This window comes from Microcaecilia unicolor, chromosome 9, assembly GCF_901765095.1.
Source record: "Microcaecilia unicolor chromosome 9, aMicUni1.1, whole genome shotgun sequence".
NCBI lineage: Eukaryota > Metazoa > Chordata > Amphibia > Gymnophiona > Siphonopidae > Microcaecilia > Microcaecilia unicolor.
In genome coordinates, this window is record NC_044039.1 from 35,092,807 (window position 1) to 35,107,761 (window position 14,955).

Genomic DNA, 14,955 nt, shown 5'->3' on the forward strand with positions numbered 1-14,955 from the left:
GCTTACAGAAAGTTATGTAAAAATTACAAAGGTAAAAGCACAGAAAAGCATACAAGATGCAAAAAGGGGGAGGAGAATCTAACAGTATGAGCTAGGCAGGGAAGGGACAAGGGGGTGCATCAATCAAAAGCGGAAATTAGGGAGTAAGTCTTGACAAAGAAGTAGGTCTTTAACAGCTTGTTGAAGAGGGTATGGTCCTCTTGAGTTTTAAGGTGGCGAAGTAGAGCGTTCCAGACGACAAAGTTATAAAAAAAACACTATAACTACAAAAACAGTTCTATAAAACTCTGACAGTTGGGTGTAAACTTACTTGACTAGGAAACCCAGTTTCTAAACTGGCAACCCTGCTACAACGTGCTACTCAAGGCTCAGGAGGCCATGCTCTGCACGCAACTTCCGTGTTTACAATCCTCTCTTCTTCCCTCCAATTCCATCCGCATTGTAATCCCCCAACATCAACCAATCACCAGTTAGCTCAACACCGATTGGCCCGCAACACGGAAGAATCAGCTATCCCATAGGTTGGCATTCAGTTTTCGAACGCCCCGGGAGCTAATTGGCTAGTGTCCTCTGTCAATCAAGTCAACTCTACAGCCGTCGGTGCCTCTCACACAAATGTAAAACAGGAAGATCTCCAACGCCGTGCAGGTTACTAACTAAAGGTGATCACTTCCTGCTTTGCCCTCCATTACGAGCGCCCTCGAAATCATGGCACACATCGCATGCACCCGCCTCCCCCGTGCACAACTTCCTGGGAATCTTTACCGGCTCGGATGAGCAGATCGAGCTGGTTGGTGGGCCCCTCATGCAGCGACGTCGCAAACTCTCATCCTCTCTGTTTCCTCAGTGGCCATCCATCGGCAAACAAACACTGTGCACGGAGCCATAGAGCTCCGCATGGCAGCGCTGACAGCTCTTCCGGTCCCAAGGTGGGACCGGAAGAGCTGTCAGCGCTGCATGCGGAGCTCTATGGCTCCGTGCATAGTGTTTGCCGATGGATGGCCACTGAATCAGAGAGGCAGCTGGTTTGGCGGCAGCCGCATGGAAGGGAAGTTACAGCTTCTTTTGGGCAGGAACCGGCAATCTGCCAGCGACGTTCGTCCAAAAGAGGTTGCATTTGGGCTGGAGAGGCTTAGCCTCCCCAAGCCTCTTATACGGGGTGCCTATGCCCTGATTGTCCATGTATTCAGAAATCACTGAGGGGTGCTTTTACAAAAGCAGCGGTAAGCCCAATGCAGGCCTACTGCTCACTAAACGGGAAGTACTGCCAGGCTACCACAGCAGCCTGGTGGTAGCTCCCACCCCCAGCTAGCGTCATATCCATCGCTACAAAAATATTTTTGTTTTTGTAGCGCCGGTGTGTACCTGGTGGTAATTGGGCAGTGCTGTGCACTGCCTGGTTAATGCCAGGCTAGTGCAGGAGCCCTTACAGGTGATGGTAAGAGCTCCCCCTCAAAATGGCCATGCGGCCATTTCCTGAAAAAAAACAAAGACCTGCCTTTTACCTACTGTAGTAAAAGGGAGCCTCAGTGCACGTCAAAAACACGTGCTTATGCCAGCCGCAGCTTCGTAAAAGGGGCCCTAAATCCACATTAATACCCCTAGTTCTATACAGAAATCACGCCACACTGGAAAGCAGTTGCAGACATTTACATCTGTTCTGAGGCAAGTGCAAATGGCCTACCTAAGTGTGCATGGATGTGTGTGCATTTTATAACTTACTAGTGGAACCCAGCCCGTTTTCTCAACAATGAAACGGGCCCTAGAAAGGCTTTCTTGTAAGCGATTTTTTTTGTCTCTCCCTTGCCCTCCCCTCCCATCCCCTCCCCTCCCCTCCATGTCCACCGATTCTCCTCTTCCCTGCCCTCCCATCCGTGTCCAACGATTCTCTTCTCTCCTGTCCTCTCCTCCCATCCTTGTCCATCGATTCTGCTCTGCTCTGGCCTGCCATCCCCTCGATGTGCCGTGATTCTCTCTTCCTTTGTACCTCATCATTTTCTGGCTGGCTTCCCTTCCGTTGGTAACATCCTGATGTCAGCTCGCCTCCAGCGTTCCCTTCCCTCTCACTGTTCCGGCCTCTGACGTCATTACGTTTTGACGCGAGGGCGGGGCAGCGAGGGGGAATGAAACACTGGAGGCTGGCTGACGTCATGCGATGTTACGAACCCAAGCAGCCAGACAGCGATGGAACGTTGGAGGTGCAAATTATTATATAGGATGGTTATTAAACACCAAAGTTTAATAACCATATGTTATAAAATGCACACACATCCATAGATAGATAGATAGATAGATAGACAGATATTCCTTAACTATGGGAAATAGCAAACTGTTAATCTTACATTAATATATCCGAGCTATGTCCAAGTTTTTAGAGGTGCTCAAAAAATAGTTGAACAATCAGATATAAATGTAAGAAAAAAAGAAAATTTGGAGGGGACCATCAGAAGGCATAAACCCTCTTCTCATTAAGCAACTACCATACTTCCTCACAGGTCCAATTTTGCTTAGTAGAGTGCTTCAAAAATCTGCATCATATCATAATTTTCCATTATTGTGTTCTTTATTTTCAAAATGTAATTGAAGTACTTATCTTAGTTGATCAACAAAAATCCATCTCAGGTCCTGAAATCTTTTACTTAGCTTCCAATGAACACTTTTTAAGCACTCTACTAATAATTGGACCTGTCAGGAAATTATGATGGTTGCTTGATGAGAAGAAGGTTTATCTATATACACCTTCTAATAGTCCCAAAAACATATCTTTTTTCTTTCATTTATATCTAACAAAGAAATTTGCTACAGTTAGATGGTTCAACTATTTTTTGAGCACCTCTAAAAATTTGGATATAGGGTATATTAATGTGGAGCACCACTATAAACACACAATATGGTATATATGTAGGAAACACAGAGCAAAATCTCTTATTTTTCAGAAATTCCTGTTTCTCAAAAATTAGGACCTCATTAAGACCTTAATCCACAATACTGGAGCTTATGGTCTCCTACATGTGTGATTGGTCAAACAAGTCATCATTGGTCTAGAAAAACCTCCTATTAACAGTTGCTGGATAGACAAAATTTCAAAAACTTTAATTTTCAATTTAATTTTCTACCAACAACCAGATATAATAAAAAAATTGTTATTTAGCTTAAGTTGCACGGCGCAAAGAAGCTTCAAATGATCATCCATTTTCTTTGTTATGCAAAAAAATCTTTTAAATCCCAGGTAGAGGTCCTGATGAGGACGCGTTTTGCATAGGCTTCCTCCGGAGACCCCACCGCTTTCTAAGATGATCTATTGTGCCTCTGCTCTTCTGGAGTAAGGCCTTAATGAGGTCTTTTTCTCCTAATTTTTGAAAAATAGGAATTCCTGCGAAGAGATTTTGCTCTGTATTTCCTACATATATACAATATTGTGTGTTTATAGAGGTGCTCTACTATTTTGATGTATGGTATTCAGATCCCTGTAATTATTTGTGTATTAATATGGAAGCTTGAAATATCTATCTATCTATCTATCTCTGGATGTGTGTGCATTTTATAACATATGGTTATTAAACAGTAGTGTTTTGCTTTTATAAAATTGATACAACATATGCACTTATGTGCCTTGTAAGCTTAGGCACCCTGTTACAAAGTTCTTGCCATAGTGAACATAAAGATACCTTGTTGGAGTTCTATGGTTCTCGACTTCTATAAATCTAACATGTTACCTCGTCATGCAAATGTTGAGTAGCAGGAAGAAGACACCCGTGGTGCCCATGGTGAAGAACAAGCTTATTCGTCTTCCAACTGTATTGATGCCCAGAATATTTAAGGGATTTACTGTAAAAAAAAAAAATCACCACAAAGAACTGATTCAATTAATCAGATGATATTTGTACTTTTGTTTAACTTAATAAAATAGCAAAACTGCACTTAATAATCTCTAAATATATGGGTGTCTATAGAGTTAGTGCACGCTTAAAATGCATTAGTAAACAGGGCCCTTATTATATCCCACACTATCCAAAACAAGTTTCAGTTCAATGTGGCTTACAGGTAACAATAATATAACAAATTACATACCATAGAATATAGTGTTTAGTTAACAATTGAGAAACATTCTTTGAACAAATGAGTTTTTAGTGCTTTCCTGAACTGAAGAGAGGTACTTATGCTTCTAATTTCTTTTGGGATTGGATTCCACCATTTAGACCCTTGATAACTGAAACCAGCTGTATGATCAGTCTTATAAATTACATTTTTACAGCTAGGTAAACGTAGAAGCAAATATTCTCTTGATGTTGGTTTTGCATTCCTAGCCAACAATACAATTAGGTCTGTCATGTACTGTGGTGCCATTCCAAACAAAATTTTGAAGATTAAGGTACACACTTTGAACATTATCCCCCAGATTCTAAAAGCGACCTATGAACTGACCAACTTCCGCAAACTGCTGAAGACCCATCTTTTCGACAAGACATACCACAAAGACCAAAACATGTGAAATCCCCATATATATCTAGCAAGCAATGTTAAGAACGCCATACATTATATCATTTCATGTTTTCTATTACCATGCAACCCAAAACACTTCTGTAATACTAAATGTCAACTCTCCTTTCATTTCCACTATCTACGATATATTGTAAGCCACATTGAGCCTGCAAAGAGGTGGGATAATGTGGGATACAAATGTAATAAATAAATAATAAAATAGCATGATGCCTAGATATCCATGCCAAAATCGGCATGGATTCTATAACAATGTGTGCAACTCAGTTGGCTTAATAAGCACTGATAGCAGCACTTAACAAGCAATAATGAGCACTAATTGGCACTGATTAGAATTTAGGCACACAACTCACTAAGCGTATTTTGTAACGATGTGGGCTGAATTTCTAACGCAGGCATGGTTATAGATGGGGAAATGGGTGTTTCATGGGCGTTCTGAAATTTACATGCTTATAAAATATAGCCCAGTGCACCTAAATCTACGTGCCAGGATTTATGCCACATTTTTGTTGGTGTAAATGGATGCACATAGATTTAGGTGCTGAAATAGCAACTAAGCATATTCTATAATCAGTGCCTAAATCTAGGTGCCAATTATAGAATACTAGTAAAAAAGGCCCATTTCTGTGAACCATGAAATGGGCGCTAGCAAGGTTTTCCTGCAGCAGTGTCGGGAGGGCGCAGGACGGCAGCGTCGTGAGGGTGCATGTGGGTAGTTTTTTTGTGGAGGGCGGCAGCTTCGGGGTCCTGGCGGATCAGGTGTTCGGACGGCACTGCTCCCCCTGCGTAGCCGTGTTTGTCACTGTGCGTCGGTGGGAGGTGGAAGCCCTGCGTAGGTCGCTGTTTCTGGCTGTGCGTCGGGGGGAGCATTGGAGGGCGGTGGTACTGCCGATTGGCTGAGTGTCATAGCCCTGCCCTCCATGTCATCACGTTGTGACGCGAGGGCGGGCAGACACTCATGGGATCTTGCAACTACAAATTTACATTTAGAATGTTGGGGTTGTGAATTATGTGTGGATGTGGCATGGCTGAGGGCGGGTCTATGAGTGAAAGTGAGAGTGAGTGGTGATGACAGCCTAGAAGACTACAGGGCTTCAGTGTTTCCCTGCCACACAGTGAGGTTCAGAACATTGGAGGTGAGAATTATTTATATAGATACTCAACCGAATAATCATAAAAAGTGGTGACGTGAGACCCGTCAAACACCCTCGCAACTCTGTAAAGCCTTTACAGAGTTGCGAGGGTGTTTGACGGGTCTCACGTCACCACTTTTTATGATTATTCGGTTGAGATGTTTTTTTACCATATATATTAGAAGATCTATGATTTCAGTCTCCTGTACATTTATTTTTCATCAATACATATATCTACTAAACCGTGACAATAAAGGATCACTGTGTAGCCCCTGATGCAGCCCTGGTGGGCGAAACACGGCCAGTGTTGGGCTGATTTGAACATTTGGTTTTCAGTTAATAAATTTATGTTTATCTCCTACTGATCTGCTCTGTTGTTTTTCCATCTTCAAGTACTCTAGGCCATTTCCTTTGAGGGCCTTGAAAATTAGACATAGAATTTTTAATTTAGCCCTGTATTATACTGGTAGCCAGTTTATGCAAAAATGGTGTGATGTGGTCATGTCACTTACAACCTTTTATTAGTCTTGCTGCAACATTCTGAATCAATTGGAGCTGGTACAGACTCTTTATAGTCAGACCAGTGTAGAGTGCATTACAGTAATTCAGTCTTGATGTTATCATGGCATGCACAACTGAGATAAGACTTGCCTTCTCAATGTAAGGAGACAGGCAACATAGTAATTGTAAATGATAGAAGCAGCTCTTGAAGGTTGCTTGGATTTGGGGGATCAGAGTAAGTATTGACTATATAGCTGTATTCCAAGGTTCCTGGTTTGATTTGAGGGGGAGTTTATGTTTCCCCCAAAAGATTTTGATGTCAGATATGTGCTCACTTGTATTAGGGATCCATAGAAGCTCTGTTTTACTAGGGTTCAGGCAAAGTTTGTTGTTTTTAGCCCATTCTTGAACTGATGTTAGACAGGTAGTCAGTTTATTCAGGGCTGTGGGTGTCAGGTTTGTATATCACAGAGGCCATGGAAATGTGCAAACCCTCCATATTTCTAGCATTTTATTTTAGTATAGCTATATTGCATTATCTGAGCTGGAAGCAGACATGAAATTGTAAGACAGCTAGAAATGTATTTTTTTTTCTAAGGCTATAGAAATTTGTGGTTTGACATTTGGCCAATACTAACTTGTGATAAGTTGCTGGTCAGCAACCAAAAGTCAGAGACTTCTATGAATAAAAACACCTGCAGTATCCAGATAAACAAATGGAGAAGTAAGTGGGTGTGGGTGAAATTGTAGCTTCAGCAAGAGAGTGGTGGGGTGGGGGACTAGCCTGGTGACTATGCTTAATAAGGACATGTCAAACCATTATCTAATGAAAACTTATGCTTATGTACATGACAAGCCCTAACTGTCCATGCAATGAGGGAATAAATGAAAGGAGTTGAAAGATGGTAGAAAGTTCTGGAACAGGATTCACCATAAAAGGAAATAGAATGTTCTGGAAAGATGCATATTCATTAGGTAGGAAGGGTAATTAAGATACTAAAGAAAGAAAGGTATGTAAGAGGAAACAGAATTGAAGATGGTGAGCCTCAATGTGTCTACACTAGCAGGTGGACATATTGACAGCTCCCAGGAAAACACTGTTTTTATTTGCTACATATTATACTGTATTGGGCTTTTATCCTCTATAATAAAAAGCACCTCCAACATTCTGAAGATGACTCTGTGGCACTGTGGCAGTGTAGGGTTCATAAGTCTGTAGTTCAGCGTTTCATTGGCTCTCACTGTCCCTGCCCTCACGTCGAGGAAACGGAATGCTGCATAGTTGCCAAGCAAACAAACGCGACATCACAGGAACGAAGAACCAATCAGACAGAACGGAACTTGGAGGAGGGAAGTGGAGTGGATTGAATCTCTAACAAACAATCATATACAGGGAGGTATGAACATCAGTGGAGGCAAGTGCACAGAACAGAAGGGAAGACAAACATTTAATCACTTTGTCACTCACAAACACACACACACACACACACACACACACACACACACACACACAATCTCTCTCTTACACTGTCTGTAAAACACACTCTCAGTCTCTCACATGGGGAACTGTATGTTGCATTCTCACGAGTAAGGAGCTCTTCTGATGTGATTGTTAAACTGATTGAAGGGCCTGAACAAGGAAAACTTTTACCACACTGTAACACAGTTTACACAAAAAATATTGTATATAAAGAAATCTTACACATGTAAACAACAATTATATTCAGAATACAACCGTGGAAACATTAATGGCAGGAACTCATTACATTGCTAGCGCCCATTTCATTGCATTAAGAAACGGGCCTTTTTTACTAGTTTGTTAATATTTCAATAATTACTTATTGGCTTCTTTGACAATTTGAATAAACATTTATTATATCTAATACTTATTTAGTAGCCAGAGTTTTTCTTGCCTGGGGTTCTGCCACGGGGAGAAAAAGATTTACTCAAGGGTCCACCCTCCAGGAGACCTCCAGAAGGCCACTCCTGTCTCTGACAGGACAGGAGTACAGGTTCAATGGGTATGAGTAACTGCACATAATCCGCGTAGATGTAGAACTGAGTGTGCATTGACTGAATCAGCTCAGCAAGTGGCTTGAGATAAATATTCAACAAAATAGGTGATAGTATCAATCCTTGTAGTATCCCACAGGTCAGTGCCCATGGTGGCGATGAGGTACTGCTGAATAGTATGGACTGTTGCCTGTCAGATAGGATCTGAACCAAGCAATTACTATTCCACTGATACCTGTTTCTGCTAGTCGTGTTAGCATGATATCATGATCCACAGTGTCCAAAGCTGCTGAGAAATCTAGCAATACTAACACCAAGGCGAATCCCCTGCCTTGGTTTCTGTGAAGATCATCTGTTATTCCAGGCTAAGAAATACGATCATGTCACCCCACTATTCTTACATTTGAATTGGTTGTCTGTAAAATTCCAAATCTGTTTTAATATCCTATCACTCATAAGTTGTTGCACAGAGGATTCCCTCTTTATCTTTCCTCATTGGTTATTCCATATACCCCGACTCATTCTCTGTGTTCCTTGGATGCTCATCAATTGGTTCTGCCATCATTGAAATCTACTCATTGGAAAACTACCAGATCATCAACATTTTGTCTATTTGGCATCAAGTCTCTGGAATAATCTTCTCAAGGATATTAAAGCCAAACTGGCTTTGTCAAGATTTAAATTGCTATTAAAAGCTCATTATTTCCAGCAGGCGTTTAATTTGCCCAACCCTTGCTGTACACAGCCTGTGTAACCTCTTGGAGACGCAGCCCTTACTATTTTTTTTCCCTAATGTCTATATAAGATGTGAGTGTGTGTTCTTTCCTGTTTTAATTGGAGTTCTTTTCCATTTTATTTAAAACTAGTAAAAAAGGCCCGTTTCTGACACAAATGAAACGGGCGCTAGCAAGGTTTTCCTCGGAGTGTGTATGTTTGGGAGAGTGTATGTGAGAGTGACTGTTTGAGAGTCAGTGAAAGTGTGAGTGTGTGAGAGAGAGAGTGAGTCTGGGTGTGAGTGTGTTTGTGAGAGAGTGTGTGTGTGAGAATGAGAGTGTGTGCAAGTGTGTATGTGAGACACAGTGTGATAGTGTGTGTGTGTGACCATCCATGCTCCTCTGTCCCCTGCCCCCTCCATTCATCCCTTTCCAGCATTTCCCCTCTTTGCCTGAGGCCTGCCCTGCAATCCATATCCATCCATGCCCATCTGTCCCCTCCATTCATCCCTATCCAGCAATTCCCCTTTCCCTGAGCTCTGCCGTCCCAATCCATGGCCATCCATGTTACTCTGTCACCTGCCCCCTCCATTCATCCCTATCCAGCATTTCCCCTCTCTGCCTGAGGCCTGCCCTGCAATCCATGCTCCTCTGTCCCCTGCCCCCTCCATTCATCCCTTTCCAGCATTCCCCCTCTCTGCCTGAGGCCTGTCCTGCAATCCATATCCATCCATGCCCATCTGTCACCTTCATTCATCCCTATCCAGCAATTCCCCTTTCCCTGAGCCCTGCCCTCCCAATCCATGGCCATCCATGTTACTCTGTCCCCTGCCCCCTCCATTCATCCCTTTCCAGCATTTCCCCTCTGTGCCTGAGGCCTGCCCTGCAATCCATATCCATCCATGCCCATCTGTCCCCTCCATTCATCCGTATCCAGCAATTCCCCTTTCCCTGAGCCCTGCCGTCTCAATCCATGGCCATCCATGTTACTGTGTCACCTGCCCCCTCCATTCATCCCTATCCAGCATTTCCCCTCTCTGCCTGAGGCCTGCCCTGCAATCCATGCTCCTCTGTCCCCTGCCCCCTCCATTCATCCCTTTCCAGCATTTCCCCTCTCTGCCTGAGGCCTGTCCTACAATCCATATCCATCCATGCCCATCTGTCCCCTTCATTTATCCCTATCCAGCAATTCCCCTTTCCCTGAGCCCTGCCCTCCCAATCCATGGCCATCCATGTTACTCTGTCTCCTGCCCCCTCCATTCATCCCTTTCCAGCATTTCCCCTCTCTGCCTGAGGCCTGCCCTGCAATCCATATCCATCCATGCCCATCTGTCCCCTCCATTCATCCCTATCCAGCAATTCCCCTTTCCCTGAGCCCTGCTGTCCCAATCCATGGCCATCCATGTTACTCTGTCACCTGCCCCCTCCATTCATCCCTATCCAGCATTTCCCCTCTCTGCCTGAGGCCTGCCCTGCAATCCATGCTCCTCTGTCCTCTGCCCCCTCCATTCATCCCTTTCCAGCATTTCCCCTCTCTGCCTGAGGCCTGTCCTGCAATCCATATCCATCCATGCCCATCTGTCCCCTTCATTCATCCCTATCCAGCAATTCCCCTTTCCCTGAGCCCTGCCCTCCCAATCCATGGCCATCCATGTTACTCTGTCCCCTGCCCCCTCCATTCATCCCTTTCCAGCATTTCCCCTCTGTGCCTGAGGCCTGCCCTGCAATCCATATCCATCCATGCCCATCTGTCCCCTCCATTCATCCGTATCCAGCAATTCCCCTTTCCCTGAGCCCTGCCGTCCCAATCCATGGCCATCCATGTTACTCTGTCACCTGCCCCCTCCATTCATCCCTATCCAGCATTTCCCCTCTCTGCCTGAGGCCTGCCCTGCAATCCATTCTCCTCTGTCCCCTGCCCCCTCCATTCATCCCTTTCCAGCATTTCCCCTCTCTGCCTGAGGCCTGTCCTGCAATCCATATCCATCCATGCCCATCTGTCCCCTTCATTCATCCCTATCCAGCAATTCCCCTTTCCCTGAGCCCTGCCCTCCCAATCCATGGCCATCCATGTTACTCTGTCTCCTGCCCCCTCCATTCATCCCTTTCCAGCATTTCCCCTCTCTGCCTGAGGCCTGCCCTGCAATCCATATCCATCCATGCCCATCTGTCCCCTCCATTCATCCCTATCCAGCAATTCCCCTTTCCCTGAGCCCTGCCGTCCCAATCCATGGCCATCCATGTTACTCTGTCACCTGCCCCCTCCATTCATCCCTATCCAGCATTTCCCCTCTCTGCCTGAGGCCTGCCCTGCAATCCATGCTCCTCTGTCCCCTGCCGCCTCCATTCATCCTTTTCCAGCAAGTCCCCTCTCTTCCTTCCATGACCCCCCCTCGCATCCATGCTCCTCTCTCTCCCATGTCCCAGCCTGGCCCGCCCTCTTCTCCTCCCCCCCTTCGCATCCATGCCCCCCCCTCCCTCCTCGCATCCATGCATCGTTTTTTTTTTTTTTCTTCTTTTAAAATTTACCTCCGTGGCGGTTCCGGCAGCGAAGCGTCAGGGAAGGAGGTGGCGCTCCCGACGTCTAGGTTTCCCTTCGCTGTGTTCCGCCTTCTTTTGACGTCATCCTTGACGTCAGAAGAAGGCGGAACACAGCGAAGGGAAGGCTAGACGTCGAGAGCGCCGCCTCCTTCCCTGACGCTTCGCTGCCGAGCGATGCGATTGGTTGAGTGTCATTACTCCGCCCTCGACGTCATCATGTTTGACGCGTGGGTGGGGCAGACACAATGCGATCTCACCCCCTTCACTTTTGGCTAAAAGAGGCTTCATAGAACGTTGGAGGTGCGTTTTATATAGAGAGATTTCTGGTTTGTAAATCGCTTTGATTTTTAGTTAGTAAAGGTGGTACATCAAATCTTAAAATAAACATAAACATAGTAGGGTTTACAAGAGCCGTTTCTGTTCCATAACTGGGTCTGAATCCAGATTGACATGGGTCTAACCAGTTTCTCTATTCTAGCCAAAGCTGAACACAGACTGTTTGCTTTATAAGTTTTCCTAGAAATTTGATTCTAGCCGGTAACTATCAAGTTTGTCCTGGCCAAGGTTGTTCTTCTAACAAAGGATGCACCGCTGCCTTTTTTAATGCTGTTGGTAGTTGCCCATTAGAAAGAGAGGAGTTTACGATTTTTGTGGTGCCTTCTATGAGGCCCCTGCTTGCCTGCTGCACTATCTTTGTTGGGCAGGGCTCAAGGGAGCAGGTAGTTGGTTGAAGGTCTCTTAGGATTTTGTCAAGGCCCTCCTCTATTATTGAGTTGAAAGAGTCCCATATGCCTGTGTCAGGAGGGGGTGAGTTTGTGAGCTCCTGGTTAGCTAATTGGAGACTGGGTGGGACTGCCTATAAATGCTGATGGAGACTTTTAATTTTGTTAGCAAAGTATGTAGCAAAATCATTGCAGTTCAGTTTTGACTGCGCAGGCTGTTTCTGTTACGGTGGTTGAAGTAGACTGTTTACTATGCTGAACAGGTGCTTATTTGAATTGGCAGCCTGTTCAATGCAGTGAGAGAAATGATGTTTTTTGGCCACTGTTATGACTCGGCAGTACTTTCTCATGTGTTTCCTACAGTTTAGCTTGTCCTCATCCAGGCAAGATTTACACCATCTCCTTTCCAGTTTCCATCCATCACGCTTAGCATCCAGTATTTTGTGTGCATTATAATGCCTATCTTTTGATACGCTATACTGAATATCTCCCAATGAGGGCAACTTCCAAAAGCTATTGACCAAGGGAAAAGAGCTATTTGTAAACTGCCCACTTCCCTGAAGGGAAAAATATGCACTGATAGAGTTTATGGGACTGCCGGGAATTATTTTGCTATGATTGTAGCTGGTCTTTCTGCTCCTAGAAGCTGCCATCCCAGGTGACTGCTTAATCTACCTATGAGTTAGGCTGGCCCTTTAGATAATAATTTACACCATACTGTTCTTTTTCAATATATTGATAAATGTAGTAGGACAGTGAACGCATAGAGATGAAGAGTAAGGCTCACATGCAATATCTCCTATGGTACTGATCATCATAGTCTGGTAGTCGGCTTGACTTAACAAGTGGCATCGGCACGGGCTTTGGCTCTCCTCTGATGCATGGTTCCTGTCTGCTTCCGTCACTGATTGGTCAACACCACAAATCATGTTACGCTCCAGTAACTCAGAGCTGGCCAGAATTACCCCATAGTAAGCAAAAGCTATTCCGAGCCTAAGAAAAAAATAAATGCATAGAAGGAGAATATCAATGTTTCTAGTCAACTGGTCGTCAGAGCATTTTCAAAGAGCAGGTGCTAAATAGTGAAAAGCAGTGTGCAACAGTCATACATAAACCAAAATTTACACAACAGAAGCAATGAAGGGACTAAAAACACAACAGGAAGGTTGGAAAGATTAACCATGGAGTGGGGGAAATAGTGTTAGCTAGTTGTTCCATGAAAAATATTTTATTATAAGAAAGTTCAACCAATTATTTTGTTTGAGATTAGCCACCACATTGACAAAGGAGGAGTTCTCCAACTCTGCAAACATGAAGAGGGGAAGTTATCAATGTGAGCTACTGATAAGATGGTTATTTTACTGTTAACCCCAGTTATTAGTAATGAGGTCTCATTGCATGAAATAGGACCTGTGCTAAAATAGCATGAGTTAGTCATAAAATAACACATCTTAACGGTAGCCCATGTTGAAAACTATGCCCCAAAGTGAAAAGAAGGTCAAAATAATCGACTTCCTAAATGTTAGTATGCAGCATAAGTACTATAGACACAGTTTCTGCTGCTATGAATTTTATCTCATTTCTGGTTGATGCTCTACTTGTTGGCCCTTGGATACACCTGTCAGGGCTAAACAAAAGGAGGGGATTCCTAGAATGCCCAACAGAGACCAAAGGAGAGGGCCTGGCACAGAGGGCCAAAATTTTACAAAGTTGAAAATAAAGGGAAGGCCAGATTCAAAATGCCATCAAATAGGAAAGTTATCTGGATAGCTTTATGTATTCAATGGAATATACTCAAATAAGCATGCTGTAAGATGTGGTCCCCCAGATGTCAGTTGTGAGCTTTGGCTTTAGTCCTATCCCTTTCTGGGTTTAAATATCTGAATTCTCTTTTTCACAGCACCTTCTTGTGCCATAATATGGTCTGTTTGATCTGATGTCTCCTGATTACCAAGAAGGTGTGAATTTTTGAAGGCTCAGTTCTTGGAGACCAATTGTCTATTTTGTTGTTGTTGTTGTTGGTCAGCACTGTCTTAAGACATGCAAACTAAGCCCGAAAGGGTAGGAGACGTCCTATCTACCTATACTGACATCACCAGGTATCAGATGGGGGGGGGGGGGGGGGGGAGGAGAAATGGGTCAGAACTGCTTGCAGTATCTTCCAGAGGCTTTTAGCTAACTCTCTGGGTAGGCCCTGAATTCTTAACTGGGCAGCCGTCTATGGAACGCTCTCCCTAGACCTATCCAAGCAATCCATGACCACCTAACATTCAGAAAAGCACTAAAAACCCATCTATTCAAACAAGCCTACCCAAAAGACCCAGATTAATCTCATGAACCCATCTACCTTACATATACTGAAGAGAAAACGATATTGACCCAGAATCTATCTCCCACCTTACCCTCCTCTCTCTATCACCTGTCTCTACCTACCTACCCATCCATCCTTCTATTATGTTATACTTAATTTCCTACTTTACATAACAAAATTCTGTGTTACCTATTACTATGTAAGCCGCATTGAGCCTGCTTTTAGTGGGGAAAGTGCGGGATATAAATAATTAAATAAATAAACTTTCAGGTTAGGCTCTGACCAGCACAATGTAATGCTGACACATGCGACTCAATATATCTGGCTACACAAATTCAATCTAGGTCTAAACTCTATAATTGGTTACACGTATTATTACAAATTACTCACTAGTAACCGTTTGACAGTTAAAAAAATTCTTTATTAATAAATCAATACAATCTTCCTAAAATTAAATCCATTCCCTTAACCCATAGTTACATCAAACCAATCCATTCACACTCACATTCACCAACACATTT

The 14,955-nt window shown here is 43.9% G+C and overlaps 1 protein-coding gene across 1 annotated transcript in view; it reads right to left on the reverse strand.

The window, feature by feature from the left end:
* Window positions 1-14,955, reverse strand: part of SVOPL (SVOP like) — a 48,491-nt gene that overhangs the window by 19,542 nt on the left and 13,994 nt on the right. The window contains exons 7-8 of the mRNA XM_030214902.1: window positions 12,911-13,116; window positions 3,717-3,828 (exon numbers count right to left, since the gene is read on the reverse strand). Coding sequence (XP_030070762.1) covers window positions 3,717-3,828; window positions 12,911-13,116 — 318 coding nt within the window. The remainder of the gene's footprint in view (window positions 1-3,716; window positions 3,829-12,910; window positions 13,117-14,955) is intronic.